This window comes from Agelaius tricolor, unplaced genomic scaffold, assembly GCF_023055355.1.
Source record: "Agelaius tricolor isolate 1412-34295 unplaced genomic scaffold, bAgeTri1.0.p SCAF_69, whole genome shotgun sequence".
NCBI lineage: Eukaryota > Metazoa > Chordata > Aves > Passeriformes > Icteridae > Agelaius > Agelaius tricolor.
In genome coordinates, this window is record NW_027269329.1 from 1470089 (window position 1) to 1497092 (window position 27004).

The window sequence follows — 27004 nt, forward strand, 5'->3', positions numbered from 1 at the left end:
ATTAAAATGCCATCAATGTTTTTTTAAATCCCATTAAAATCCCACAAAATCCATAAAACCAAAAAAATTCCCACTGAAGTCCCAAAATATTAAAAAAACATCCCACTAAAATCCCAGGAAATGCCATTAAACCCCCATTAAAATTCCATAAAACGCCATTAAAACCCCGTGAAAACCAGGAACCCCTTATGGAATTTTTGGGAATTCCCTGGGGATTGCCTCACCTGGAGCTGTTTGAGCACCTGGAATCCCATGAAAACTCCATAAAAAACCCCCTAAAGTTCCATTTTTTTTGTTCAGGAACCCCTCACGGGTTGGGATTTTTGGGAATTTCCCGGGATTGCCTCACCTGGAGCTGTTTGAGCACCTGGAACGCTGTGAGAACTCCACAAAAACCCCCTAAAACTCCAGGATTTTTGTTCAGGAACCCCTCACGGGTCGGGATTTTTGGGAATTTCCCGGGAATTGCCTCACCTGGAGCTGTTTGAGCACCTGGAACGCCAGCAGCTCCTGCCGGAGGTCGTCGCCGCACTTGACGATGACGGAGAGGAGGCGCCAGGAGGGGAGGTGGCCGTAGGGAGAGGCCTCCCGGATCCTCCTGGGGAAACGACGGGAAAAACAACAGGAAAAAACGATGGGAAAAATGATGGGAAAAATGATGGGAAAAACAGGAAAAACGACGGGAAAAACAACGGGAAAAACGATGGGAAAAACAATGGGAAAAATGATGGGAAAACGATGGGAAAAACAATGGGAAAAACGATGGGAAAAACAATGGGAAAAACGGGAAAAACAATGGGAAAAACAACGGGAAAAACAATGGGAAAAACAGGAAAAATGACGGGAAAAACAACGGGAAAAACAACGGGAAAAACAGGAAAAACAACAGGAAAAACAACAGGAAAAACGATGGGAAAAACGATGGGAAAAACAATGGGGAAAACGATGGGAAAAACAATGGGAAAAGCAGGAAAAACAATGGGAAAAACAGGAAAAACAATGGGAAAAACGACGGGAGAAACGACGGGAAAAACAATGGGAAAAACGATGGGAAAAACGACGGGAAAAACAATGGGAAAAACAATGGGAAAAACAACGGGAAAAACAATGGGAAAAACAATGGGATCAGCCCGGCAGCCCCCGGCCGGGAGGAGCTCTGGGAATTCCCAGGAATTGTCCTCATGCCATCCAATCCCATTAACATCCCATAAAAGTCCATGGAATTCCATTAAAATCCCATCAAAATGACATAAAAAGTACCAAATCCCATTAAAATCCCATCAAAATCCCATCAAAATCCCATCAAAATCCCATCAAAATCCCATGAAATGCCACTAAAATCATAAAATGCCATGAAATTCCATTAAAATGCCATCAAAGTCACATTAAAACTATCATATCCCATTAAAATAATAAAATTCCGTGAAATCCCATCAAAACTATCAAATCCCATTAAAATCACATAAAATGCCATTAAAATATCATAAAACTTCACAAAACTCCACTAAAATCCCATCAAAATACCATTAAAACTCCCAAATCCCATTAAAATCCCATAAAACGCCATCAAAATCTCATAAAGGTCGATGAAACTCTATTAAAATCCCATTAAAAAATACCAAATCCCATTAAAATCCCATAAAATCCCATCAGGACACGGACGACGCCCCCTCAGCCCCGGGGGCTTTTCCCGGGAGGAATTCCAGGCCTGGAATTCCAGGGGGTTCACCCTGGAAGGAGCCAAACCCCTCTGGAGCCGCCCCAAACTCCCGGGGCCAGGGCGGGGGCTCCGGGCGCGCTTTTCCCCGGAATTCCCGGAACTCCCGGAATTCCCGGAATTGCCCACCTGACTTTCTCCTGCCAGGGCTCCTTGAGGGCCACGGCCGAGGGGTCCTCGGGGTCCCTGCGGAAGGCGGTGGGCGTGTGCGCGAGCTGCTCCGACAGACGGCGCCTGCGGGACCGCGCACACCGGGTCAGGGAAAGGGCCCAGAACTCCGGGCATCCATCCCGGAAAATGCCCAAGTCTGGCTCCGGGGAATGCCGGAATTCCAGGGATCCATCCCGGAAAATGCCCGAGTCTGGCTCCGGGCAATGCCGGAATTCCAGGGATCCATCCCGGAAAACGCCCGAGTCTGGCTCCGGGCAATGCCGGAATTCCAGGGATCCATCCCGGAAAACGCCCGAGTCTGGCTCCGGGCAATGCCGGAATTCCAGGGATCCATCCCGGAAAACGCCCGAGTCTGGCTCCGGGCAATGCCGGAATTCCAGGGATCCATCCCGGAAAACGCCCGAGTCTGGCTCCGGGCAATGCCGGAATTCCAGGGTTCCATCAGGGAAAAGGGCCCAGAGCCGGGGATCCATCCCGGAAAACGCTGGAGTCTGGCTCCGGGGAATGCCGGAATTCCAGGGTTTTATCAGGGAAAACGCTGGAGTTTGGCTCCAGGCAATGCCGGAATTCCGGGGTTTTATCAGGGAAAACACCCGGAGCCGGAGCCGGGCTCTGGGCAATGCCGGAATTCCAGGGTTCCATCCCAGAAAACGCCTGGAGTCTGGCTCTGGGCAATGCCGGAATTCCAGGGTTCCATCAGGGAAAATTCCTGGAGTTTGGCTCTGGGCAATGCCAGAACTCCAGGGTTTTATCAGGGAAAACGCCCGGAGCCGGGCTCTGGGCAATGCCAGAACTCCGGGGTTTCACCACAGAAAATGCCCGGATTTTTGCTCTGGGGAATGTTGGAATTCCAGGGTTTTATCAGGGAAAATGCCCGGAGCTTGGCTCTGGGCAATGTCAGAGTTCCAGGGTTTTTGCTTTGGGGATGTTAGAATTCCAGGATTTTTATGAGGGAAAATTCCTGCATTTTTGCTCTGGGGAATGTCAGAATTCAGGGATTTTTATGAGGGAAAATTCCTGGAGTTTTGCTCTGGGGAATGTCAGAATTCAGGGATTTTTATGAGGGAAAATTCCTGGAGTTTTGCTCTGGGGAATGTCAGAATTCAGGGATTTTTATGAGGGAAAATTCCTGGAGTTTTGCTTTAGGGAATGTCAGAATTACGGGGGTTTTTTATGAGGAAAAACTCCTGCATTTTTGCTCTGGGGAGGTTAGAATTCCAGGATTTTTATGAGGGAAATCTCCTGGATGTTTGCTCTGGGGAATGCCTGAAGTCCAGGGTTTTTATGAGGGAAAATTCCCGGATTTCTGCTCTGGGGAATGCCTGAAGTCCGGGGTTTTTATGAGGGAAGATTCCCGGATTTCTGCTCCGGGCACTGTCGGAATTCCGGGATTTTTTGCGGGAGAATTCCCGGTTTTCCGGAGCTCACCGGATGTCCCCGGCGGCGATGAACACGGGCTCCCGGCTCTCCTGGCTGGTGATGGAATCCACGGAAAACTGGGAGATGTTGTCACAGCTGTTGGTGTGCATCTCCGGGAGCTGCAGGAATCCCGGGAAAACCCCACAGAATTCCATGAAACCCCAGCAAATCCCACTGAAACCCCGTGAAATGCCTTAAAATCCCATTGAATCCCATAAATAAAATAAATAAAATAAATAAAATAAATAAAGTAAGTAAAATAAATAAATAAAAACCCCAAAGAATCCCACAAAATGCCATAAAGTCCCATAAAATCCCATAAAACGCCACGAAACGCCATTAAAATCTTATCGAATCCAACTAAAATCCCATGAAATCCCACAGTATCCCACAAAACCCCACAAAACCCCATAAAAACCCATGAAATCCCATTTTTTTAGTGAGAGGGGGGGGCCCAGAATGACAATCCCCAGACACGGAACCCCCAGGGACCCCTCGGGGACACCCGGAACCTTCCAGAAAACCCCATTGCCAGCATTCCCATGCCCCTGGTGCCTGGAACCTTCTGGAAAACCCCATTGCCAGCATTCCCACGCTTCCAGTGCCCAGAACCTTCCGGCAAACCCCATTGCCAGCATTCCCACCCCGCTGGCACCCGGAACCTTCCGGCAAACCCCATTGCCAGCATTCCCACCCCGCTGGCACCCAGAACCTTCGGGAAGGCCGCGCTCCCACCTCCACCTGGAGCTCGCCGATGTCGTCCACGGACCAGGCCTCGTCGTCGTTGTCGTAGTTGGGGACGGTGCTGAAGCTGCCGGCGCGGTGCTCGGGGCCCATGCCGCACTCGGGCAGGTTCTCGGCCGAGCGCGTGCTGCGGATGCGGTTCTCGGGGATGCGCGCGGGGACGCTGGCCGTGTCGAAGTTGTCGCACTCCAGGACCTCCACGTAGATCAGGTAGGGAGCCTGGGCGGGGCAGCGGGGCCGTCAGGGGCACCCCGGGGCTGCTCGGGGAGGGAGGAAAAGGGCGCGGATCCCACAGAGGGAACCCGGAGCTCCTCGGGCTTTGGGCCCGGTTCCACCTCCTGTGCCAGCACCCCCGGGCCTGGAGTGACAGCTCCAGCTGCCCCGCCATCCCCAGCACTGCCATGGCGTCCCAAATCCCGCTCTGCATCCCAAATCCCGCTCTGCATCCCAAATCCTGCTCTGCATCCCAAATCCCACCTCCTATCCCAAATCCCACTCTGCATCCCAAATCCCGAATTTTCCAATCCCAAATCCCGCTCTGCATCCCAAATCCCGCTCTGCATCCCAAATCACATATCCCATCCCAAATCCCCCTTTGGATCCCAAATCCTGCTCTGCATCCCAAATCCCACCTCCCATCCCAAATCCCGCTCTGTATCCCAAATCCCATCTCCCATCCCAAATCCTGCTCATCTCCCATCCCAAATGCTCAGTCCCATCCCAAATCCCGAATTTTCCCATCCCAAATACCATTTCCTATCCCAAATCCCGAATTTTCCCATCCCAAATCCATCTCTCATCCCAAATCCCATTTCCCATCCCAAATATCATCTCTCATCCCAAATCCCAAATTTTCCCATCCCAAATCCCGAATTTTCCCATCCCCAATCCCGAATTTTCCCATCCCAAATCCCATCTCCCATCCCCAATCCCAGGTTTTCCCATCCCCAATCCCCATTTTCCATCCCAAACCCCCTTTTCCCAGACCTTGTCCTTGGAGTTGAGCACCACGGCCTGCGAGTGGGGCACGCGCACCACGTGGTGCTCGAAGGCGGCCGTGGGCAGCCAGGCGCGCGCGGGCAGTTTGTGGTTGAGCAGGGACAGCTCCGAGATCAGGCGCTGCGTCTTCTGCTCCTTGGTGGGCAGCGTGGCCAGGCGCTTCCGATGGCCATCAGCGACTTGATTGAACTCCCGCTCCGGAGCCAGCCGGGCCGGCTGCCGCAGCCGGGAAAACGGGGGAAAATGGGGGAAATGGGGGAAAAACGGGGGAAATGGGGGGGGAAAAATGGGGGGAAAATGGGGGGGAAATGGGGGGGGAAATGGGGGGGAAATGGGGGGAAAATGGGGGGAAACGGGGGGAAAATGGGGGGGGAAGGGGGGGAAAACGGGGGGAAAAAGGGGGGGAAAAGGGGGGGAAAACGGGGGAAAGGGGGGGAAAACAGGGGGAAAAGGGGGGGAAATGGGAGGAAATAGGGGGAAAACGGGGGGGAAAACGGGGGGAAAGGGGGGGAAAGGGGGGGAAAAACGGGGGAAAAACGGTGGGAAAAATGGGGGGGAAACGGGGGGGGAAACAGGGGAAAAACGGGGGAAAATGGGGGGGAAAAATGGGGGGGGAAAACGGGCAAAAACGGGGGGAAAAGGGGGGGGAAACAGGGGGAAACAGGGGGAAAAAGGGGGTAAAAACGGGGGGAAAGGGGGGGAAAAGGGGGGAAAACGGAGGGAAAAGGGGGGGGAAAGGGGGGGAAAAGGGGGGAAAAGGGGGGGGGAAATGGGGGAAAACGGGGAGAAACGGAGGGGGGAAAATGGGGGGAAAATGGGGGAAAACGGAGGCACTGTCATCTTCTCCACAGGGAAATGCCTTCATCCCATCCCATCCCATCCCATCCCATCCCCTCCTCCGGGATCCTCCCACCCCCTGATTTTCCCTGTTCTTCCCATCCCAGACTGGCTGGGAAAGGCTTGGGAAGGATTGGGATGAAAACTAAGAAGTTGGGAAAACAGGAGGGAAATGGAGGTGATGGCTGGTGGTGGTTTTCCAGTGGGATCCTTTCCCTGCTCTTCCCTGCCCTTCCCTTTCCCTGCTTTTCCTGCTCTTCCCTGCCCTTCCCCTTTCCCGCTCCGGAGCCAGCAAGGCTGCCTGGAAAAGGATCTGGATAAAAATAAAAACTCTGGGAAAAAAAGGAGGAAAATGGAGGTGATGCTTCACTGGGACCAAAAATTCCTGCTTTTCCCTTTTCCCTTCTCTTCCCAGATCCTGGAAACCCGGGAGTCCCATCCATCCCCCAGCAGAGCAGGATCCCGGGGCCTTTTCCTTCCCCCCGGAATTCCAGAGCCAACGTTCCCTGCGGGATCTCCCAGTCCCACTGGATTCCCGGGATTTGGGAGGATCCGGATTCCTGGGATTTGGGATTATCCGGATTCCCAGGGTTTGGGAGGATCCGGATTCCCAGGGTTTGGGAGGATCCGGATTCCCAGGATTTGGGAGGATCTGGATTCCCGGGATTTGGAGGATCCAGAGTCCCAGGATTTGGGAGGATCCAGATTCCTGGGATTTGGGATCATCCAGATTCCCAGGGTTTGGGATCATCCGGATTCCCAGGATTCGGGATCATCCGGATTCCCAGGATTTGGGGATCATCCGGATTCCCAGGATTCGGGATCATCCGGATTCCCGGGATTCGGGAGGATCCTCCCTGCTGTCCCAATCCAAGAACCCCCCAGGGATTTGGGATTTCTCCCGGGATGCAGCCGCCCCCTCCCTCCCTCCCCACACTGATCCCAAATTCCCACTCCGCATTCCCACCCTCGGGAATAACCGAGGGCTGATTTTTGGGATCCCCGAGCGCTCCGACCATGCTGGGAACGGCGCATGCAGAAAGCCACGGATCGGGAACGGGGCAGCAACGGAAAACGCCGGAAAAATCGGGAATATCGCAGGGCAAGAGGCGGGGATGGGGAAAATCAGGGATTGGAGGATGGGATGGGGCATTCCCGGCTGGAACCTGCGGGGTTCGTAGTCCACGTCCAAAAATTCCCTCGGGAATTCCGGGGACAGCGCTCGGCTTCCCTGCCCCCAGGCACGGGACAAACATTCCAGAGGCTCCCGATCCCGGCCGGATCCCCACAATTCCCTCAGCTCTGAATCCCATCCCTGCAATCCCGGGATCCCCCAACCACGGCTGCTTCCCGGCCGCTCCCGCGGAATCCCGGCGGCTCCGATATTCCTGCTCCTCCCCAGCCCGGCTCTTCCAGGGGCGCTGTCCCCTCGGAATTCCAGGGAATTCCCCGAGGAACCCACTGGGAATCCGGGATCCATCCAGGGATCCCAAAACGCTTCCCAGGGATCCTCTCCCCGCCTCAGGAGCATTCCAGCGGCGCCGGGATCCGTTCGGAGCCTCCGGAGATCCTGGATCTTCCAGCCCCAGGGGCTGGGAAATTCCATCCCATTCCAGAGGGAAAACTCCTCTTCATCCCATTCCAAGGGAGAATTTTCCCCTTCATCCCATTCTTTTCCAAAGGGAATTTTCCTCTTCATCCCATCCCGTTCCAGGGGAATTTTCCTCCATCCCGTTCCAAAGGGGAATTCCAGAGGGAATCTTCCTCTTCTTCATCCCATTCCAGAGGGGAATTCGCCTCTTCTTCCCATTCCAAAGGGAAATTCCAGAGGGAATTTTCCTCTTCGTCCCATTCCTCATCCCCGCATTCCCAAGGATCCTTCCCACACCAGGATCCCACACTCCGGCAGAACATTCCATAGGGAAGGAGGAATTATCCCTGTTTTCCGTGGATTCCCAAGAAAACCCTGGAGAGGAGCCACTGGCCGGGCTGGGAGGAGCAGGAATGGGTGGAAATAAAGGATTTCCTGGAATTTTGGGCGGGGAATTTGGGGCTTGGAGCTCATCCCGAGCATCCCACTATCCCTAAAACCAGCGGGATTTAGGATGAGCCCAAAATCTGGGATCAAATCCCGACAGAATTCCCAAATCCAGGCGCGGGAACGATCCCTGGGAATTCCCAGCGAGATCAGAGCTGGGCTGGAACCCAGGAATTCCCAGAAAAGCCCCCCCCCCCCCCCCCCCCCCAAAAAAAAATCATGGAATTCTTCCCAAACTCCCAGTGCTGGAGGAAATCATGGACTACACATTCCCACCGGGAATCCTGGCAGGAAAAGAGGGAAAGATTCCAAAAAAAAACAGGAGAAGGGTTCATTCGGGAGAGAAAAATCAGGGAAAACGCCAGGATTCGATTGGAATTTTCATGGGGAAAAAAAGAAGGAATTGAGAGAATGGAATCAAGGAATGATTGGTGGGGGAAAAAAACATGGAAAAAAAAAGCAAATCAATCCCATCCGGCCGAGAATTTTGGGAGCCGAATTCCAAGGGAAAACAGAAACAGCATTTCCTCCTCCACCTGCAGCAGAAAAGCAGGAAAAGCGGGAATTCCCTCATTCCCGGATGCCTTTTGGTGGAAAAAACGGGATTTTCCCGGATTTTATCCAACCGGAAGGGATTTTCCCGGAATTCCCAATCCGAGGAAACGGTGCCGGGAATTTTTTTTGGGGGGTTTTTTTTTGTTTTGGTTTTTTTTTTTTTTGGGAATATCTGGGGAATGCAGGGAAATTCCAGAGGGGTGGAATTGAGGAAATGCCGTGGTGGGAAGGGGGAGCCTCCGGAAAGCGGGATCGGAACTTACGGGAGCCAGGGATTTATCCAGGCTTTCCGTACTCGAGGAGAATTCCTGGGAAAAGCGGGAAAAGGGGGGTTCGGGGCAGTTTTTTTGGGGGGAATGTTTTCCGTTGGGGGGAAGAGGGGAAGGAGCAGGGGAAAAGGGGGGAGAAAAAGCAAAGTTTAGCTCCAGGTGCACTTCCAGCAATTCCCAAGTTTGTTTGGCCCCATCCTCCTGGAATTACCGGGAAGGTTCCGGGAAGGGAAACTCTGCGGATCTCGAGGGGGACGGGATCCAAGCGGAGCGGATCCGAGCGCTGAATTCCCGGGATTTTCCCGGTTTTCCTCCTCTCCGGGATTCCTCACCCCGGCCCAGAAGGACCAGGATGGATCCAGCTCCGAATTCCTTGGATTTCTGACCTTTTCCACCACCAAATCCACATTTTTTTTTTCTCCTTCCCTGGATTCCAGTTTATCCCGAATTTCAGCACATCAAACGAATCCCATGGAAACGATCCCGAAAGTTCCCAAAATCCCAATTTTTGAGGCCCCTTTTACCATGGAAAAATTCCTGATTTATCCCAAGTTTTCCTGCCATTCCCAGATCTCCCTCCATGCTCCATCCCAAGCGATTCCCATCCCAAAAATCCTGAAATTCCAGCGCTTGGAGTCCCTCAATTCACGATTTTCTTCCTAAAAGGGATCCAAGGGAGCTTCATCCCGTAAAAACCAGGAATTCTGGGGCTAAAATTCCCAAAAATTCCCCAAAAAAAAGGGGACAACCAGGTCTGGATCCCACCTGGAGGGAAAACTGATGGGAAATGACCCCAAAGTTCACCGGGGGAGGGAAAATTTGGGAAGATTTTCCATCAATTTTCCCTTCCCTGATGAATTCTGGGATCATTTCCCATCAATTTTCCCTGTTTTTTCCCAAGGAATTCCTGGATTCCAGAGGGAAGAGCCCCCAGTGCTTCCAAGAACTCCGGGATTTCTGAGGGACAGTTGGGATCCAGGGCTGGAGCCCCCCTGGGTTTGTGCTTTCCCAGCTTTTTCAGGGTCGTTTCCAGGAGTTTCCTCATCCATAATTTATGGAAAGGCTCCGGTTTCCGCCTCCTCCTTTTCCATATTAAAAATTCATCCCGGCGGGAACAGGCCCCGGATTTTTCCGGGGTGTTTTGATCCCGAATCCGGCCTGGAAAATTCCTTCCCAATCCTTCCTTCCTTCCTCATCCCAATTCCCAGAGCTTGGAAAAATCCTTGGCTGCTTCCAAGGGCTCCCAGCGGAATTCCCGGTGGAATCGAACCTCGGATTTCTGATCCGTTTCCCAGGGATTTCTGGGAATTCCCAGTCACTCCCAGTCATTCCCAGTTCCTCTGGGGTGCATTCCACCCTCTGGGGGATTCGTTTTTCCTGGATTTGGGAAGCGCCGTTCCCAAAATCTGCTGCCAGCAGCGGCTCGGGGGCTCCTTTCCCACCTGGAATTCCCAGCTCATCCTGGGATCAGCCCTGGAGCTCAGCCCCGGTCCCAGAGGAGCCGTGGGGTGAATCCCAAGGAGCAGCCACGGGATTTTCCCAGCCCAGCAATCCTTGGGGCTCAGCCCCACAGAATTCCCTCAGGAACAGCCCAGACTTTGCCTCCTCCTCGCTCTCCACCCTGGGACTGCTGGCTGAGCCTTGGAGCACAACCACGACCCTAAAGGAGCTCTGGGATGAATCCCAAGGCACTTCCCAAGGCTCATCCCTGGATCAGCTCTGGGATCAATCCCAAGCAACAACCACGGGATTTTCCCAGCACACCAATCCTTGGGGCTCAGTCCCACGGAATTCCCTCAGGAACAGCCCAGGCCTCACCTCCTCCTCCTCCTCGCTCTCCATCTTGGGATGGCTGAGCCTTGGAGCTCCATCCCAACCCTCAGAACTCCCTCAGGAACAGCCCAGGCCTCACCTCCTCCTCGCTCTCCACCTTGGGGTTGCGGGCTGCGCCTTGGAGCTCCATCCCAACCCCTCAGAATTCCCTCAGGAACACCCTAACCCTCACCTCCTCCTCGCTCTCCACCTTGGGGCTGCTGGCTGAGCCTTAGAGCTCAATCCCAGCCCCACACCGGCCTTTCCCACAGGATTCCCTCAGGAACATCCCACACTTTACCTCTAATTCCTTGCTCTCCACCTTGGGGCTGCTGGCTGAGCCTTGGAGCTCCATCCCAACCCCTCAGAACTCCCTCAGGAGCACCCCAGGCCTCACCTCCTCCTTGCTCTCCACCTTGGGGTTGCTGGCTGCGCCTTGGAGCTCAGTCCCAACCCCTCAGAACTCCCTCAGGAGCACCCCAGGCCTCACCTCCTCCTCGCTCTCCACCTTGGGGTTGCTGGCTGCGCCTTGGAGCTCAGTCCCAGCCCCTCAGAACTCCCTCAGGAGCACCCCAGGCCTCACCTCCTCCTCGCTCTCCACCTTGGGGTTGCTGGCCGTGCGCTTCAGGTTGCTGCTGAGGCTGATGGACACCGTGGCGTCCGACTTGGACCTCTGGTGAGTCCGTTTGGAGGGGGAGAGCCCGGTGTCGGCGCCGGGCAGGGCGGCGCCCAGCTCCCTCCTCCTGCCCGCCGGCTTCAGCTCGTCGGAGAGGATGAGCCTGCGGAGCTTGGTGCCGCGCGAGTGGCGCTGCGTGGAGATGTGCATGTCCGAGGAGTAGGCGCCCAGCAGCAGCGCGCACTGCAGCGAGAAGTCGATGCTCTGGCGGCAGCGGTGCACGATGTAGGGCTTGATGGCGTCGCCCACGTCCTCGTCCATGTGGATGTACATGTTGAGCAGCTGGGGCAGGTAGAAGTCCACCTCCTCGTGGCGGAAGCAGAAGAGGCGGTTGCCGATGTAGGCCTGCACGCCGGGCTCCTTGGAGTTGTACAGGTAGGAGATGGCCATGGAGATGTCGAAGAGCTTGGACTCGAAGAGGCGCAGCAGCCACGACTGCTTGGCCTGGTGCTGGTGGCGCTTCCGCGCCGTCCGGGCCGCGGCCGAGCCCTCCTCCTCCTCCTCCTGGATGCGCGGCGCCTCGTCCAGGCAGCGCACGGGGCAGCTCTGCCCGTTGGGCACGGGCTGGGAGCCGTGCAGCCGCTGCACCTTCTGCAGCACCTCCTCGCACGCCCGCTGGGCCACCTCGGCGTCGATGAGGGCCAGCTCGCCCACGCCCTCCGTGATGACGCCCAGGGAGGAACCGCCCGGCTCCGGGGGGCTCCTCCCGGCCGCCGAGTCGCCCATGGTGGAGCAGGGGCTGCGCGGCTGCTCAGAGCTGGGGAAACACGGGGAGAAAATGGGGTTAAACCGGGGGAAAACGGGATCCTGGGTGGGATTCAACAGGGGGAACAGAGCAGGGGCTGCGCGGCTCAGAGCTGGGGAAACACGGGGAGAAAATGGGGTTAAACCGGGGGAAAATGGGACCTGGGGTGGGATTCAACAGCGGGAACAGAGCAGGGGCTGCGCGGCTGCTCAGAGCTGGGGAAACACAGGGAGAAAATGGGGTTAAACTGGGGGAAAATGGGACCTGGGGTGGGATTCAACAGGGGGAACAGAGCAGGGAAACACGGGGAGAAAATGGGGTTAAACCGGGGGAAAATGGGATCCTGGGTGGGATTCAAGAGCAGGAGCAGAGCTGGGGAAAACGGGGAGAAAATGGGGTTAAACTGGGGGGAAATTGGGATCCGGAGAGGGATTCAACAGGGGGAACAGAGCAGGGGCTGCAGGACTCAGAGCTGGGGAAAAACAGGGAGAAAATGGGGTTAAACGGGGGGAAAATGGGATCCGGGGTGGGATCTGGGGTGGGATTCAACACGGGGAACAGAGCAGGGGCTGCGCGGCTCAGAGCTGGGGAAAACGGGGAGAAAATGGGGTTAAACCGGGGGAAAATGGGATCCGGGGTGGGATTCAACAGCGGGAACAGAGCAGGGAAAAACGGGGAAAAAATGGGGTTAAACCGGGGGAAAATGGGATCTGGAGTGGGATTCAAGAGCAGGAGCAGAGCTGGGGAAAAACGGGGAGAAAATGGGGTTAAACCAGGGGAAAACGGGATCCAGAGTGGGATTCAAGAGCAGGAGCAGCGGAGGGGCTGCGCAGCTCAGAGCTGGGGAAACACGGGGAGAAAATGGGGTTAAACTGGGGGAAAATGGGACCTGGGGTGGAATTCAACAGGGGGAACAGAGCAGGGCCTGCAGGACTCAGTGATGGGGAAAAATGGGGAGAAAATGGGGTTAAACTGGGGGAAAATGGGATCTGGGGTGGGATTCAACAGGGGGAACAGAGCAGGGAAAAACGGGGAGAAAATGGGGTTAAACCGGGGGAAAATTGGGATTTGGGGTGGGATTTAGGGTGGGATTCAACAGGGAGAACAGTGGAGGAGCTGCAGAACTCAGGGATGGGGAAAAAAGGGAAAAAACTGGGGTTAGGGGTGGGATTCAAGGGGACAAACCCAGGATGCACCTGAAGGGAAGATGGACGTTAATTTTTTCCCTGTTAAATCGAGGATTTTTCTCCGTTAATCTCAGATTTTTCCTCATTACTTTAAGGATTTGCTTTATCCCTTTATTTTTCCAACTCCCAAAGAAAGGAGGGAAAAAGCCCTCAGGAATTTTCCCTAAATATTCCAAGTGATTCAAACCTAGGTCACCTCCCAGATACCGCTTCTTTTTTTTTTTTCCTCTTCTTTTCCTCTTTTTTTGCCACTTCTTCTCCAAGAAATCCCAGATGCCCAAATCCTGACCAAAGTCTGAGAGTTTGGCTCTGTTCCCCCATGCCCAGCACTCCAAATCCCACATTCCTGACATTTCTGTGGCTCTTAGATCCCAAAAACCCCATCAGAGCCTGAAAAAAATCCCCGATGCTCCCATTTCTCAACGAATCCCAAAAAAAAAGATGGGGGTGGAAATTTGGGATTCCACACTGCCCCACAATTCCCATCCCTGTTTTCCCACAAATCCCAGATTTTCCTCCTCTATCCCACTCCCAAATCCTTACGTGGCTCCAACCCAAAAATTCCAGGGACCCCCTCCCTTCCCGAAGCGCTCTGCTCATCCCAAAAAAAAAAACCACATCCAAAGCTTTTCCCTCTTCCCAGGAACGCCACAGGATTCCAGAGCCCGGAGCAATCCCACAGGCCTGGAGCTCCCTCCTCCCATGGATCGCATTCCGTACACAAACCCCCACTTTTTGAGGTTTTTCCAAGTTTTTGTTTTTTCCCTAAGGTTGGGAAATAAACTGGGAAAAGGCAGGGGGGAAAAAAAAGCAGGAAAAAATTTTAAAAAAAGCAGGAATCCACATCCCCACCTGGATCCCAAGGGCGGCTCCGCCTGGGCTGATCCCAGCATGGACCCTGAACTGCGGGACCATAAATCATCCAGGAAATCTGGAGCCGGGATCACCCAGGAATTCCAGGAGCACAGTCCTGAAATCCCACTCGGGATTCCAAGGGAGAAATCAGGGGCTGTTTCCAGCAGATCCACGGGATCCACACCAGGAACGGCTCCAAAACCTCAAAAACTCTTCCAGCACCGGGAAAAAAAAAAAAGCTGGAAAATCCCCTTTTCCACCCAGTTATTCCCTCCCGGATTCCAGGGATGCGGAAGGAATAAAAAGGGAGGGATTAAACGTAATTATTTCTCATTATTCAACTTCCCACCAACTCCAGCCGAAGTTTTCCAGGGACAACATTCCCGAGGGCACGAGTGACCCCCGCCAATCCAAATTTTACGCAATCCATGGAATTTTGGAGGGGATTTCGGGCAATTCCAAAGCCACCAGATGGCCCCGGGAGGGAGGCGGGGGGGCGGGTTGGCAAATCCCCCTGAGGAAAAGCGGCTGGAAAAGGCTCTGGAAGGGGAATTGCGCCACTTCCCCCGCGGGGAGCGGGGCTCCGGCAGCGATTCCCAGGAAAAGGGGCTGGGAAAGGCTTCGGGAGAGGTACCTGGAGCGATCCCATCCCGCGAGGCTCCGCTCGGCGAGCGCGGCCCTGCGGCCGGCGCGGGCGGCTCATCCCGGGCACCGGCGGCTGCTGCTGCGGGGAGAGAGAGGCGGAAAAACAGCCGGGATCAGCACCGAGCCTCGGCCGGGAAAAGGCCAAATCCTGCCCCGCTCCTGCGCCACGGAGCCGCCGAGCAGCAGCAGCAGCAGCAGGAGGAGGAGGAGGAGGAGGAGGAGGAGGAGGAGGAGGAGGAGGAGGAGGAGGCGAGGCCGGACGCGGCCGCGGAACCGCCGGGGGGACCGGGCTGAGGGGGCGGAGGAGGCCGCGGGGGGGCGCGGCGGGGCCGGGCTCACCTCGGCGGAGCGGGGAGGAGCGGGGCGGCGCGGAGAGGCGCGGAGGGGCCGGGAGGGCCGGTGGAGAGGCCGGAGCGGGGCCGGGAAGCGGGGCCGGCGGAGCGGGGCCGGTGCAGCCTCGCCAGGCCCGGCCCGGCGCCGCCTCACGGGGCTGAGCGGCCACAGCGCCCCCTGGCGGGCCGGAGGCGCGGGGGAAGGGGCGGGGCATGGCGCCGGGGGCGTGGTTATACATTTATATGAGCGTGTGGGCGTGGTTTAAGCACTAATATGGGCAGTGGGCCGGGGTATAGAGGCGTGGCTTACAGAGACGGCGGCGTGGCCTATACGTCGCGTGCGGAAGTGAGCGCGGTTTCTGTACATATATGCTTAAAGGGGCGTGGCCTCATGGTGTTTGGGGGCGTGGTCTCCGCACGGAACAAGCCCAAGGCGCCCCGCGGGTTCCGCGTTAACCAAAATCTGCGATTTCGGGGCAAAATCGCCTCGGATGTCGCTGTCACCATCCGGGGGGGTGGGGCGGGTTGTCCCCCCCTTGTCCTCTTCCACCGCGCCGTGTCCCCGCTCCCAATGTCCCCTCCGCACTCCCAGTGTCCCCTCCCCGCTCCCAATGTCCCCTCCCCACTCCCAGTGTCCCCTCCCCACTGCCAATGTCCCCTCTGCACTCCCAGTGTCCCCTCCCCGCTGCCAATGTCCCCTTCCCACTCCCCGTGTCCCCTCCCCGCTCCCAATGTCCCCTTCCCACTCCCCGTGTCCCCTCCCCACTGCCAGTGTCCCCTCTGCACTCCCCGTGTCCCCTCCCCACTCCCAGTGTCCCCTCCCAGTGCCCCCTCCGGGTGCCCGGGCTCACAGGCACACAGCCACACGGCAGTGATTGGTTTTTACTGGTTTTTACTGGTTTTTACTGGTGTGACGCAGGGGACCCCATCCCTGTGCCCGCCCTCGTGTGTCCCTGCGTGTCCCCGAGGGGAGACCCGGCCCGGCTGTGACCGCGCTGTGCCAGGGCCGCCGGTGCCACCCTGGTGCCCGTCCTGCCATCCCTGATGACACTGACGCGGACGGGAGGGACAGGCCTGTCCCCAGGGGTGGCACTGCCAGGCCTGTCCCCAGGGGTGGCACTGCCACTGCCAGGCCTGTCCCCAGGGGAGGCACTGCCCCTGGACGGGCAGTCCCTGACAGGGATGGTGGCACTGCCACTGACCGGTGTGTCCACGATGGGGGGACTGCCCCCATCAGTGACATGCCTGCTGTCCCCAAGGGTGGCACTGCCCCTGGATGGGCACTCCCTGATGGGGACAGGGGCACCGTCCCTGCCTGGCCTGTCCCTGTCAGGGACGGTGGCACTGTCCCTGGATGGGCACTCTCTGATGGGGACAGTGGCACTGTCCCTGCCTGGCCTGTCCCTGTCAGGGACGGTGGCACTGTCCCTGGATGGGCACTCTCTGATGGGGACAGCGGCACTGTCCCTGGACGGGCACTCCCTGACAGGGATGGTGGCACTGCCACAGGCCAGCGTGTCCCCGAGGGGGAGGATGGCATGGCCGGGCACCCTGGACTCCACGATGGTGGCCGTGACCCTGGGGATGGAGTCCCCAACGAGGACGGTGGCACTGACAAAGACGGGCGTGTCCACGATGGTGGCAGTGCCCCGGGACAGGCTGGCCCTGACGGGGACGGTGACACTGCCCAGGATCCTCCTGTCCATCACGGTGCCACTCAGGGTCACCAGCGCGTCCACAATGGTGGCAGTGCCCCGCGACGGGCAGTCCCTGACGGGGAAGGTGGCACTGCCACCCCCGGCGCTGTCCCCAGCGGTGCCCCGGGCCCAGAAGGGGCTGTCACCCGCAGGGATGGTGGCACTGCCGGTGACGGGCGTGTCCACGATGGTGGCAGTTCCCCTGGATAGGCTGTCCCTGACGGGGACAGTGGCACTGCCAGGGACCGGCCTGTCCCCAGGAGTGCCACTGTCCCTGGAGGGACAGTCCCTGCCAGGAGGGGTGCCACTGTCAGTGACCAGCCTGTCCCCAGCGGTGCCACTGGCAGTGACCGGCCTGTCCCCAGCGGTGCCACTGGCAGTGACCGGCCTGCCCTCAGTGGGGACAGTGGCAGTGCCAGTGACCGGCCTGTCCCCAGCGGGGACAGTGGCAGTGCCCCTGGACGGGCTGTCCCTGATGGGGACAGTGCCACTGCCAGAGACTGGCACGTCCCTGAGCGTGCCACTGCCCGCAGCTGGGCTGTCCCTGGCAGGGACAGTGGCACTGCTCCTGCCTGGCCTGTCCCCAGGGTCAGGGGCCCTGGGGGCCCTGTCCCTCATGGGAACTGTGGCACTGTCCCTCATGGGCATGGTGGCACTGTCCCTGACCAGCCTGACCCCGCTGCCACTGGCCCTGGGTGACCTGTCCCTGATGGGGACACTGCCCCTGCCCGGCCTGTCCCCACTGCCATTGTCTCTGGGTGACCTGTCCCTGATAGGGACGGTGGCACTGCCCCTGCCTGGCCTGTCCCCACTGCCACTGTCTCTGGGTGACCTGTCCCTGATAGGGATGGTGGCACTGCTCCTCACTGACCTGTCCCCAGTGGTGGCACTGCTCCTCACTGGCCTGTCCCCAGCGGTGGCACTGCCACTGCCCAGCCTGTCCCCAGCGGTGGCACTGCTCCTCACTGGCCTGTCCCCAACAGCAGTGGCCCTTGGTGAGCTGTCCCGGACAGGGATGGTGGCACTGCCCCTGACTGATCTGTCCCCAGTGGTGGCACTGCCCCTGCCCAGCCTGTCCCCAGTGGTGGCACTGGCCCTGGCTGCGCTGTCCCTGACAGGGATGATGGCCCTGCCACTAACTGGCCTGTCCCCAATGTCACTGGTCCTGGATGAGCTGTCCTTAACAGGGATGGTGGCACTGCCCCTGCCCGGCCTGTCCCCAGTGGTGGCACTGCCCCTGGCTGCGCTGTCCTTGACAGGGACAGTGGCACTGCTCCTGACTGACGTGTCCCCTGTGGTGCCACTGGCTCTGGCTGACCTGTCCTTGACAGGGACAGTGGCACTGCCACTGTCTGAGCTGTCCCTGATGGGGACAGTGGCACTGCCCCTGACCAGCCTGTCCCTGATGGTGCCACTGCCCCTGCCCGGCCTGTCCTCGACAGGGACGGTGGCACTGCCCCTGCCCGGCCTGTCCCCGCTGGTGGCACTGCCAGGGACTGGCCTGTCCCCAGTGGTGGCACTGTCTCTGGGTGACCTGTCCCTGACAGGGACACTGCCACTGGCCCTGCCTGGCCTGTCCCTGACAGGGATGGTGGCACTGCTCCTGCCTGGCCTGTCCCCACTGCTGGCACTGCCCCTGCCTGGCCTGTCCCCACTGCCACTGTCTCTGGGTGACCTGTCCCTGATGGGGATGGTGGCACTGCCCCTGCCTGGCCTGTCCCCACTGCCACTGTCTCTGGGTGACCTGTCCCTGATGGGGACACTGCCACTGCCCCTGCCCAGCCTGTCCCCAGTGGTGGCACTGCCCCTGCCCAGCCTGTCCCCAGTGGTGGCACTGCTCCTGGAGGAGCTGTCCCTGACAGGGACGGTGGCACTGCCAGGCACCGGTTTGTCCCCAGTGCCACTGCCCCTTGGTGAGCTGTCCCTCCTAGGGACAGTGGCACTGCCACGGACTGGCTTGTCCCTAACGGGGATGGTGGCACTGCCACCGACTGACCTGTCCCCAGTGGTGGCACTGCTCCTCGCTGGCCTGTCCCCAGTGGTGGCGCTGGCCCTGGATGAGCTGTCCCTGACAGGGACGGTGGCACTGCCACCAGCTGGGCTGTCCCTGCTGGGAATGGTGGCACTCCTGGTGACCGGCCTGTCCCCAGCACTGCCACTGGCCCTGGGTGAGCTGTCCCTGACAGGGACGGTGGCACTGCCAGTGACAGGCTTGTCCCTGACAGGGACAGTGGCACCGCTGACTGGCCTGTCCCCAGTGGTGGCACTGCCCTGGGATGGACTGGCCTTGACAGGGACAGTGGCACTGCCACCAGCTGGGCTGTCCCTGACAGGGACAGTGGCACTCCTGGTGACTGGCCTGTCCCCTGCGGTGGCACTGGCCCTGGGTGAGCCGTCCCTGACAGGGATGGTGGCACTGCCCCGGGATGAGCTGTCCCCAGGGGTGGCACTGCCCCTGGCCCGATTGTCCTTGACTGGTGTGGTGCCACTGCCACCAGCTGGGCTGTCCTTGACAGGGACAGTGGCACTCCTGGTGACCGGCCTGTCCCCAGTGGTGCCACTGCCCCTGGCTGAGCTGTCCCTGACAGGGACAGTGCCACTGCCACCAGCCAGCCTGTCCCCAGTGGTGGCACTGCCCGTGCCTGGCCTGTCCCCAGTGGTGGCACTGCCCCTGGATGGACCTTCCTTGACAGGGACGGTGGCAGTGCCACCAGCTGCGGGGACAGTGGCACTTCTAGTAACCGGCCTGTCCCCAGTGGCACTGGCCCTGGAGGGGCTGTCCTGCCTGGGGACAGTGGCACTGGCCCTGGGTGAGCTGTCCCTCCTAGGGACAGTGGCACTGCCAGGGACAGGCCTGTCCCTGACAGGGACAGTGGCACCACTGACTGGCCTGTCCCCAGTGGTGGCACTGCCCCTGCATGGACTGGCCTTGACAGGGACAGTGGCACTGCCACCAGCTGGGCTGTCCCTGCTGGGAATGGTGGCACTCCTGGTGACCGGCCTGTCCCCAGCAGCGCCACTGGCCCTGGACGGGCTGTCCTTGACAGGGACGGTGGCACTGCTGGTGACAGGCCTGTCCTCTGTGGTGGCACTGCCAGTGACCGGCCCGTCCCCAGTGGTGGCAGTGCCAGTGACCGGCCTGTCCCCAGTGTCACCAACCCTGGCTGGGCTGTCCTCAGCAGGGCTGGTGGCACTCCTTGTGACTGGCCTGTCCCCAGTGTCACTGGCCATGGGTGGGCTGTCCCTGACAGGGCTGGTGGCACTGCCAGTGACAGGCCTGTCCCCAGTGTCACTGGCCCTGGCTGGGCTGTCCTCAGTGGGGCTGGTGGCACTGCCAGTGACAGGCCTGTCCCCAGTGTCACCAACCCTGGCTGGGCTGTCCTCAGTGGGGATGGTGGCACTGGCAGTGACCGGCTTGTCCCCAGTGTCACTGGGCATGGGTGAGCTGTCCTTGACAGGGACAGTGGCACTCCCTGTGACTGGCTTGTCCCCAGTGTCACCGACCCTGTCTGGGCTGTCCTCAGCAGGGCTGGTGGCACTGGCAATGACAGGCCTGTCCCCAGTGGTGGCACTGCCAGTGACCGGCCTGTCCCCAGTGTAACTGGCCCTGGACAGGCTGTCCCTGACAGGGACGGTGGCACTGCTGGTGACAGGCCTGTCCCCAGTGGTGGCACTGGCAATGACCGGCCTGTCCCCAGTGGTGGCACTGCCAGTGACAGGCCTGTCCCCAGTGTCACTGGCCCTGGCTGGGCTGTCCTTGACAGGGACAGCAGCACTGCCAGGGACTGGCTTGTCGCTGACAGGGACAGTGGCACTGCCACCACCAGGAGAGCCACCACTGGGGGAGCTGGCACTGCCACTGACTGGGCTGGCCCCAAGGGGGACGGTGGCACTGACTGGGCTGTCCCCAAGGGGGACGCTGGCACTGCCATTGACTGAGCTGTCCCCAAGGTGGGTGGGAGCCCTTGCCCCAGCTGGGCTGTCACTAAGGGGGACGGTGGCACTGACTGAGCTGTCACTAAGGGGGACAGTGGCACTGCCACCACCAGCAGAGCCATCACCAGGGATGCTGCCACTGACTGGGCTGTCCCCAAGGGGGACGGTGGCACTTCCCTCAGCTGGGCTGTCCCCAGTGGGGACAGTGTCACTGCCACTGACCAGGATGTCACTAAGGGGGACAGTGGCACTGACTGAGCTGTCCCCAAGCTGGGTGGTGGCAGTGACACTGACCGAGCTGTCCCCAAGGGGGACAGTGGCACTGCCATTGACTGAGCTGTCACTAAGGGAGACGGTGGCACTGCCATTGTCCCCAAGGGAGACAGTGGGACTGCCATTGACCGAGTTGTCCCCAAGGGGGATGGTGGCACTGCCACTGACCAGGCTGTCCCCAAGGGGAACAGTGTCAGTGCCATTGACTGAGCTGTCACTAAGGGGGACGGTGGCACTGCCACTGCCTGGGCTCTCCCCACTGGGGACAGTGGCACTGCCATTGACTGCGCTGTCCCCAAGGGGGACAGTGTCAGTGCCATTGACTGAGCTGTCACTAAGGGAGACGGTGGCACTGCCATTGTCCCCAAGGGGGACAGTGGGACTGCCATTGATTGAGCTGTCCCCAAGGGGGACAGTGGCACTGACACTGACTGGGCTGTCACTAACGGGGACAGTGGCATTGCCATTGACTGGGCTGTCACTAAGGGGGACAGTGGCACTGCCATTGACTGAGCTGTCTCTGAGTGGGACACTGGCACTGCCACTGCCTGGGCTGTCACTAAGGGGGACGGTGGCACTGCCTGGGCTGTCACTAACGGGGACGGTGGCACTGCCCAGGCTGTCACTAAGGGGGACAGTGGCACTGCCATTGTCCCCAAGGGGGACGCTGGCACTGCCACTGCCCGGGCTGTCCCCCCCAGTCACCGTGTCACTGTCCACCTCCATGCTGTCCCCACCATCCTCAGCAGCTCCACCAGCCACCCCCCTGTCCCCACCGGGCACGGTGGCACTGCCACCCCCGGGCGACGCCCCCGGGGGCGAGTCCCCTCCCTCCTCGCCCCGGGCCACCTCCACGTCCTCGGGTGACATCGCGTTGTCCCCCGGCCTCTTGCGGGGCCTCCCGCGCCGCCTCTTGCGCGCGGCGCCGTCCCCCGCTGTCCCCTCCGGGGCGCGCTTGGTGGCCCTGCCGCGCTGCTGTCCCTCGCTGTCGCCGCCGCCGCCGCGGGGGCTCTCGGCCGCGGGGACGCCCACGCCGGGCAGCAGCACGTTGAGCACGGGGATGGCGGCCGTGCCCACGGGCAGCGGCAGCGCCACCTTCACGGTGCCCCCGGGCCGCGGCACCAGCACGGGCGGCGCGGGGGCCGCGCTGGGCACGGGCGGGCGCTGCGGGGCCGGGATGCGGGGCAGCAGCAGCGGCAGCCGCGCCACCAGCGCGCTCACCTGCGGGCTGCTGCCCGCCCGGGCCTCCGACGGCTTCTTCTTCTCCGGCCGCGGCTGCGGGGGACCCTTGGGGACCGCGTCCTTCTTGGCCTGCGGGAGAGACAAAGTGGCACCGGGCTGGGGGCGCCTCCGGTGCCCGGCCCGGCCCGGGGAGGGGTCCCGGGGGTCCCACCTGCTCCTGGCTGCTGTCCGAGGGCTCCGGGCTGTTCTTCTTGGGGGCTGAGGGCGGCCGGGGCTCCTGCGGGGGCCTGTCCGTGTTTTCTGTGGGAGGAGGGGACGTGAGCGGGGTGGCGGCGGATGGTGGCACTGGGGAGGGGACACGGGAGCGGGGAGGGGACACTGACAAGGCGGGGGACAGCCTGTCCCACCCCACACAGCGTCTGTCCCCAAGGGTGGCAGTGTCCTAGGGGGCTGACTGTGTCCCCAAGGGTCACAGTGTCCTAGGGGGCTGACTGTGTCCCCAAGGGTGGCAGTGTCCCAGGGAGCTGACTGTGTCCCCAGGGAGGTGGCAGTGTCCTAGGGGGCTGACTGTGTCCCCAAGGGTCACAGTGTCCTAGGGGGCTGACTGTGTCCCCAGGGAGGTGGCGGTGACCCGGGGCAGTGACGGTCCCCGTGTCCCCAGGCTGACCCGAGAGCACCATGGCCATGAGCAGGTCGGCGTGGGCCGAGCGGGGGCTGATGATGTGCTGCTGCAGCAGGAACTGCGCCACCTCCACGATGTTGTTGAAGGAGCGCCGCAGGATCTTCTCGGCCCAGTCGCACGTCAGGGCACACGCGGCCTCCGTCACCTCGGCGCTGTAGGAGTGAGCCAGCTCGGCCAGCTCTGCCTGCTGGGGACGGGGACAGGGACATCAGACAGGGACAGGGACACTGACACTGTCACCTCACTGCTGTAGGGCTCTGCCTGCTGGGGACAGCACGGGGACATCAGACAGGGACAGGGACACTGACACTGTCACCTCACTGCTGTAGGGCTCTGCCTGCTGGGGACGGGGACAGGGACAGTGTGTGAGACAGGGGCAGGAGGACAGCAGGGAGGGGACAGCAGGAGGGTCACGGAGCAGGGCAGGACACAGGGATGAGCCCACGGAGCAGGATGGGACACGGGGATGGGGACGGGATGGGATTCATGGAGCAAAGCAGGACCTGCATCCCATCCCATCCCTTCAATCCCATCCCATCCCATCCCATCCCATCCCATCCCATCCCATCCCATCCCTTCAATCCCATCCCATCCCATCCCTTCAACCCCATCCCATCCCATCCCTTCAATCCCATCCCTTCAATCCCATCCCATCCCATCCCATCCCATCCCTTCAATCCCATCCCATCCCATCCCTTCAATCCCATCCCATCCCATCCCATCCCATCCCATCCCATCCCATCCCATTATCCCACCCAAACTCACCGTCTCGGTCACTTTGAGATCCAGGCTGGGCAGGGGAGGAAGGCTGACCACAGTCTTCCTCCGGATCCCCCCATAGCAGTACGTTGGGAAGAGTCAAGGATTTTTCCCAAGCCCAAAAAACCGGGAACCAACCCCAAAGAACCCTCAGGAATGGGAAAAAATGGGGAAAATTGGAAAACCAGGAAAAAGAATGAGAAAAAATCGGGAAAAAATGGGAAAAAATCAGGGGAAAAGGGGAAAAAGGAGCAGCTGGCACAGGAATTCCAGGCCAAGGAAGGATATTTGGACTGGCCACGGCCCCCCAGGCGCCGGGCTTTGATGTTTGGGAAGATCTCACGGATGATCTTGCCAAAGTTGGCCGTGCTCAGCGGGCGGCAGCCCAGGTTGTCACAGTAACGCCTGCGGGGACAGAGCGGGTGACACGGAGCAGGGACAGGGCAGGGGACACGGAGCACCAGGGCAGGGGGACACGGAGCAGGGACAGAGCAGGGGGACACGGAGCACCAGGGCAGGGGGACACGGAGCAGGGACAGAGCAGGGGGACACGGAGCACCAGGGCAGGGGGACATGGGGACAGCAGGACAGGGGGATGTGGGATACCAGGACAGGGGCTCCTCAAGGACACATGGGACAGGAGGACAGGGGGTCCCCAGGGAGGTGGGGACATGGGGACAGAAGGACAGGGATTCCTAAGGGACATGGTGACGTGAGACACCAGGACAGGGGGTCCCTGGGGCATGGGGACATGGGGACAGGGGGTTCCCAGGGAGGTGGGGACATGGGGACATGGGACAGCAGGACAGGGGGTCCTTGGGGCATGGGGACACGGTGACATGGGACAGCCCAGCTCACTTGTAGGCGTCGTAGACGTCCTGCTTGGGCAGGCAGGTGTCCGTGTGCTCCTCCAGGTGGTTGCGGATCCAGCTGCAGGCGTGCATGTGCTCGGCCGTGCCCAGCGCGCTCAGCTCCAGCGAGGAGGAGCTGCTGCTGCTGCTCCAGGGCCACAGGCAGGGAGGGGAGCCCGTCAGGTCAGCACCTCTGTGCCAACCCCAGGTGATGGACCCACGCTGGGGCATCCCTGTGCCAACTCCAGCCCCATCCCATCCTACCCCATAGATCCCATCCCATGGATCCCATCCTATCCCACCCCATCCCATCCAATGTCCCCACCCCACAGATCCCACCCCATGGATCCCACCCCATGGATCCCACCCCAAGGATCCCATCCCACCCCCGGGTCCCCCCTGACCTCTTCTCGCCCAGGCTGGGCCCCGAGGGCAGCTGCAGGTACAGGTAGAGTTTGTCGCTGTCCGAGAACTTCTGCACGTCCTGCTGCACTCCAGGGACAGGGACAGGGACAGGGACAGGAGAGGAGGAGAGGAGGAGATGAATCCTGTGGGGTGAGCCCCGGGAAGGGCCCTGCCCTGCCTCCAGCATTCCCAGAACACTCACCAGGATGGAGTCCACCTTGCTCTGCACGGATTTGCTGCGAGGGACAGAGGCCACGAGTCAGGAACGATCCCAAAAACCCCGGGGTCGCAATTCCAGCTCTGCCCAGGGCTCCCCAGGTCCCTCCAGACCCCGAGTGGGATCCAGGACAGACCCCAGGGCTCAGGGATGCAGGAAGGACCCAGGATGGACCCGGGATGGACCCGGGGTGCCCTGGGGTGATTCCCAGGTTTTGGGGTGCCCAATTCCAAATCCCCCACCCCATGAAGCCCCTCTGGGGTGCCCTGGGGTGATTCCCAGGTTTTGGGGTGCTGCCCTTACGAGATGTTGCCCCGCAGCTCCTGCAGCAGCGTGCTGGACTCGGTGGCACCGCCCCGGGCACTGCCAGCTGACAGAGGGCCCCTCCTGGTGGCCCTGGTCCCCAGCTCCTCCTCAGCCATGGCAGCCCTGTGTGGGTCCTGCAGGGAAAATGGGACTTCGGTGTAAAAAAAACGGGAATAAATCCCATTCTGGGGGCCCCTCCTGGTGGCCCTGGTCCCCAGCTCCTCCTCAGCCATGGCAGCCCTGTGTGTGTCCTGCTGGGAACAGGGAAATGGGAATTTGCTGTAAAAACAGGAATAAATCCCATTCTGGGCTCTAATGGGACTCGTGGGCACGGACAGGAGCCACAGAAACGGGACAGGGACATCTGCAGTGACCCCGGCAGGGCTGGGGGACAGGGGGACACCAGGACAGGGGGACACCAGGAAGAGACCCACAGCGCCGGCAGGAAGAGACGCCCAGGGATACGGGGCCATGAGGCCACCGGAAGCGACCCCCGGGGCCGCCGCCGCCCTCCGCGCCCTCCCCGCAGTACCGGGCCGGTACCGGGGGCCGGGACCTCCCTGCCGGGGCCGAGCCCGGAGTGTTCCCGGGGGTTCCCGGGGTGTCCCGGGGGTGTTCCGGGGATGTACCCGGGGGTGTCCCGGGGGTTTCCGGGGTGCCCCGGGGGTGTTCCGGGGTGTCCCGGGGGTGTTCCGGGGATGTACCCGGGGGTGTCCCGGGGGTTTCCGGGTGTGTTCCGGGGGTGTCCCGGGCGTGATCCGGGGTGTTCCGGATGTGTCCCGGTGTTCCCGGGGGTGTCCGGGGTGTACCCGCGGGTGTCTGGGGGTGTCCCGGGGGTGTCCCCGCGGTGTCCCCGGGGGTGTCCCCAGGCCTATCCCCCCCCGCCCCCCCCCAGCCCCGCACCCACCTGGTCCCGTCCGGCTCGGGGGGCCCCGGGAGGGAGGGAGGGGGGAGGGGAGGGGTCCCGCCACGTGCCCCGCGCCCCCCGCGCGAACCGAAAGTGGACGCGCCCCTCGCTCGCCGCGCGCGCGGCCCCTTCTTTTTTCTGATTGGCTGCGGCGGCGCTGGTCTGCCCGGATACGGCAGCGCCCGCGGCCGTGATTGGCTGAGCCCGCCCCCCCCCAGCTGGGGGTGAGCGCCCGGATGTGGCGGGGCGGGAGGGGCCGAAATCTGCCTGGCAACAGCGATCTGATTGGCCGGGGCGGGCGGTGCGAGGGGAGACGGGTGTGCGGCGAGTGTGCAGACGGGTCACGTGGGGCGGTCACGTGGGGAGGGGTTGTGCAACGGGTGTGTGTCACGTGCGCGTGTCACGTGTGAGTGTGCAAGGGAGGGGTCGCGCGGGGAGGTCACGTGTGTGGGGTTGTGCAACGGGTGTGTCACGTGCGTGTGTCACATGTGCAAGGAGCGTGCAAGGCGCGTGCAAGGAGTGTGCAAGGAGAGCTCCGGAGCAGGAAAAGGAAAAGGAAAAGGAAAAGGAAAAGGAAAAGGAAAAGGATTTTCTTTGGATTGATGTCACCCCTAGGCCACGCCCATCCCGCAATTCCCAACTCCTGGAATTCCCGAATTCCCAAATTTCCAAATTCTGAATTCCGGAATTCCCAACTCTTGTGATTCCCAAATTCCTGACTCCCAGAATTCCCGCATCCCAGAATTCCCGAATTCCCAACTCGCCGAATTCCTGAACTCCTGACTCCT

General features: G+C 60.3%; 2 protein-coding genes across 15 annotated transcripts in view; both read right to left on the reverse strand.

Moving 5' to 3' along the window:
- Window positions 1-15171, reverse strand: part of PI4KB (phosphatidylinositol 4-kinase beta) — a 21102-nt gene extending 5931 nt beyond the window's left edge. For 3 of the 10 annotated variants that reach the window (XR_011676899.1, XR_011676898.1, XM_071417395.1), the window contains exons 1-9: window positions 15009-15168; window positions 14659-14748; window positions 11145-11994; window positions 8744-8788; window positions 5039-5266; window positions 4043-4270; window positions 3317-3426; window positions 1847-1951; window positions 475-598 (exon numbers count right to left, since the gene is read on the reverse strand). Coding sequence is in view for 8 of the 10 variants with exons in the window: in XM_071417395.1 (XP_071273496.1) it covers window positions 475-598; window positions 1847-1951; window positions 3317-3426; window positions 4043-4270; window positions 5039-5266; window positions 8744-8788; window positions 11145-11963 (1659 nt within the window). In the remaining 2 variants the exon portion in view is untranslated. Of the gene's footprint in view, window positions 1-474; window positions 599-1846; window positions 1952-3316; window positions 3427-4042; window positions 4271-5038; window positions 5267-8743; window positions 8789-10661; window positions 11009-11144; window positions 11995-14658; window positions 14749-15008 lie in introns of those variants that run through there. The other 7 variants (XM_071417400.1, XM_071417401.1, XM_071417396.1 and 4 more) reach the window with 6 other exon arrangements.
- A 705-nt stretch (window positions 15172-15876) lies between these two features.
- On the reverse strand, window positions 15877-26378 carry RFX5 (regulatory factor X5). Of its 5 annotated transcripts, none has more exons than XM_071417391.1 (11): window positions 26217-26378; window positions 25307-25443; window positions 24989-25022; window positions 24786-24868; window positions 24389-24526; window positions 23819-23935; window positions 23537-23618; window positions 22757-22958; window positions 22301-22389; window positions 21522-22218; window positions 15877-21488 (listed from the first exon to the last, which is right to left on the reverse strand). In XM_071417391.1, the coding sequence occupies exons 2-11, from the start codon at window positions 25423-25425 to the stop codon at window positions 15904-15906; spliced, it is 7146 nt and encodes a 2381-aa protein (XP_071273492.1). In that variant the 5' UTR covers window positions 25426-25443; window positions 26217-26378; the 3' UTR covers window positions 15877-15903. The 5 variants fall into 5 exon arrangements, with proteins under 5 accessions (XP_071273492.1, XP_071273491.1, XP_071273490.1 ...); XM_071417390.1 differs by having other exon boundaries at window positions 15877-21455; window positions 21489-22218; XM_071417389.1 differs by having other exon boundaries at window positions 15877-18481; window positions 18515-22218.
- Window positions 26379-27004: the final 626 nt, after the last annotated feature.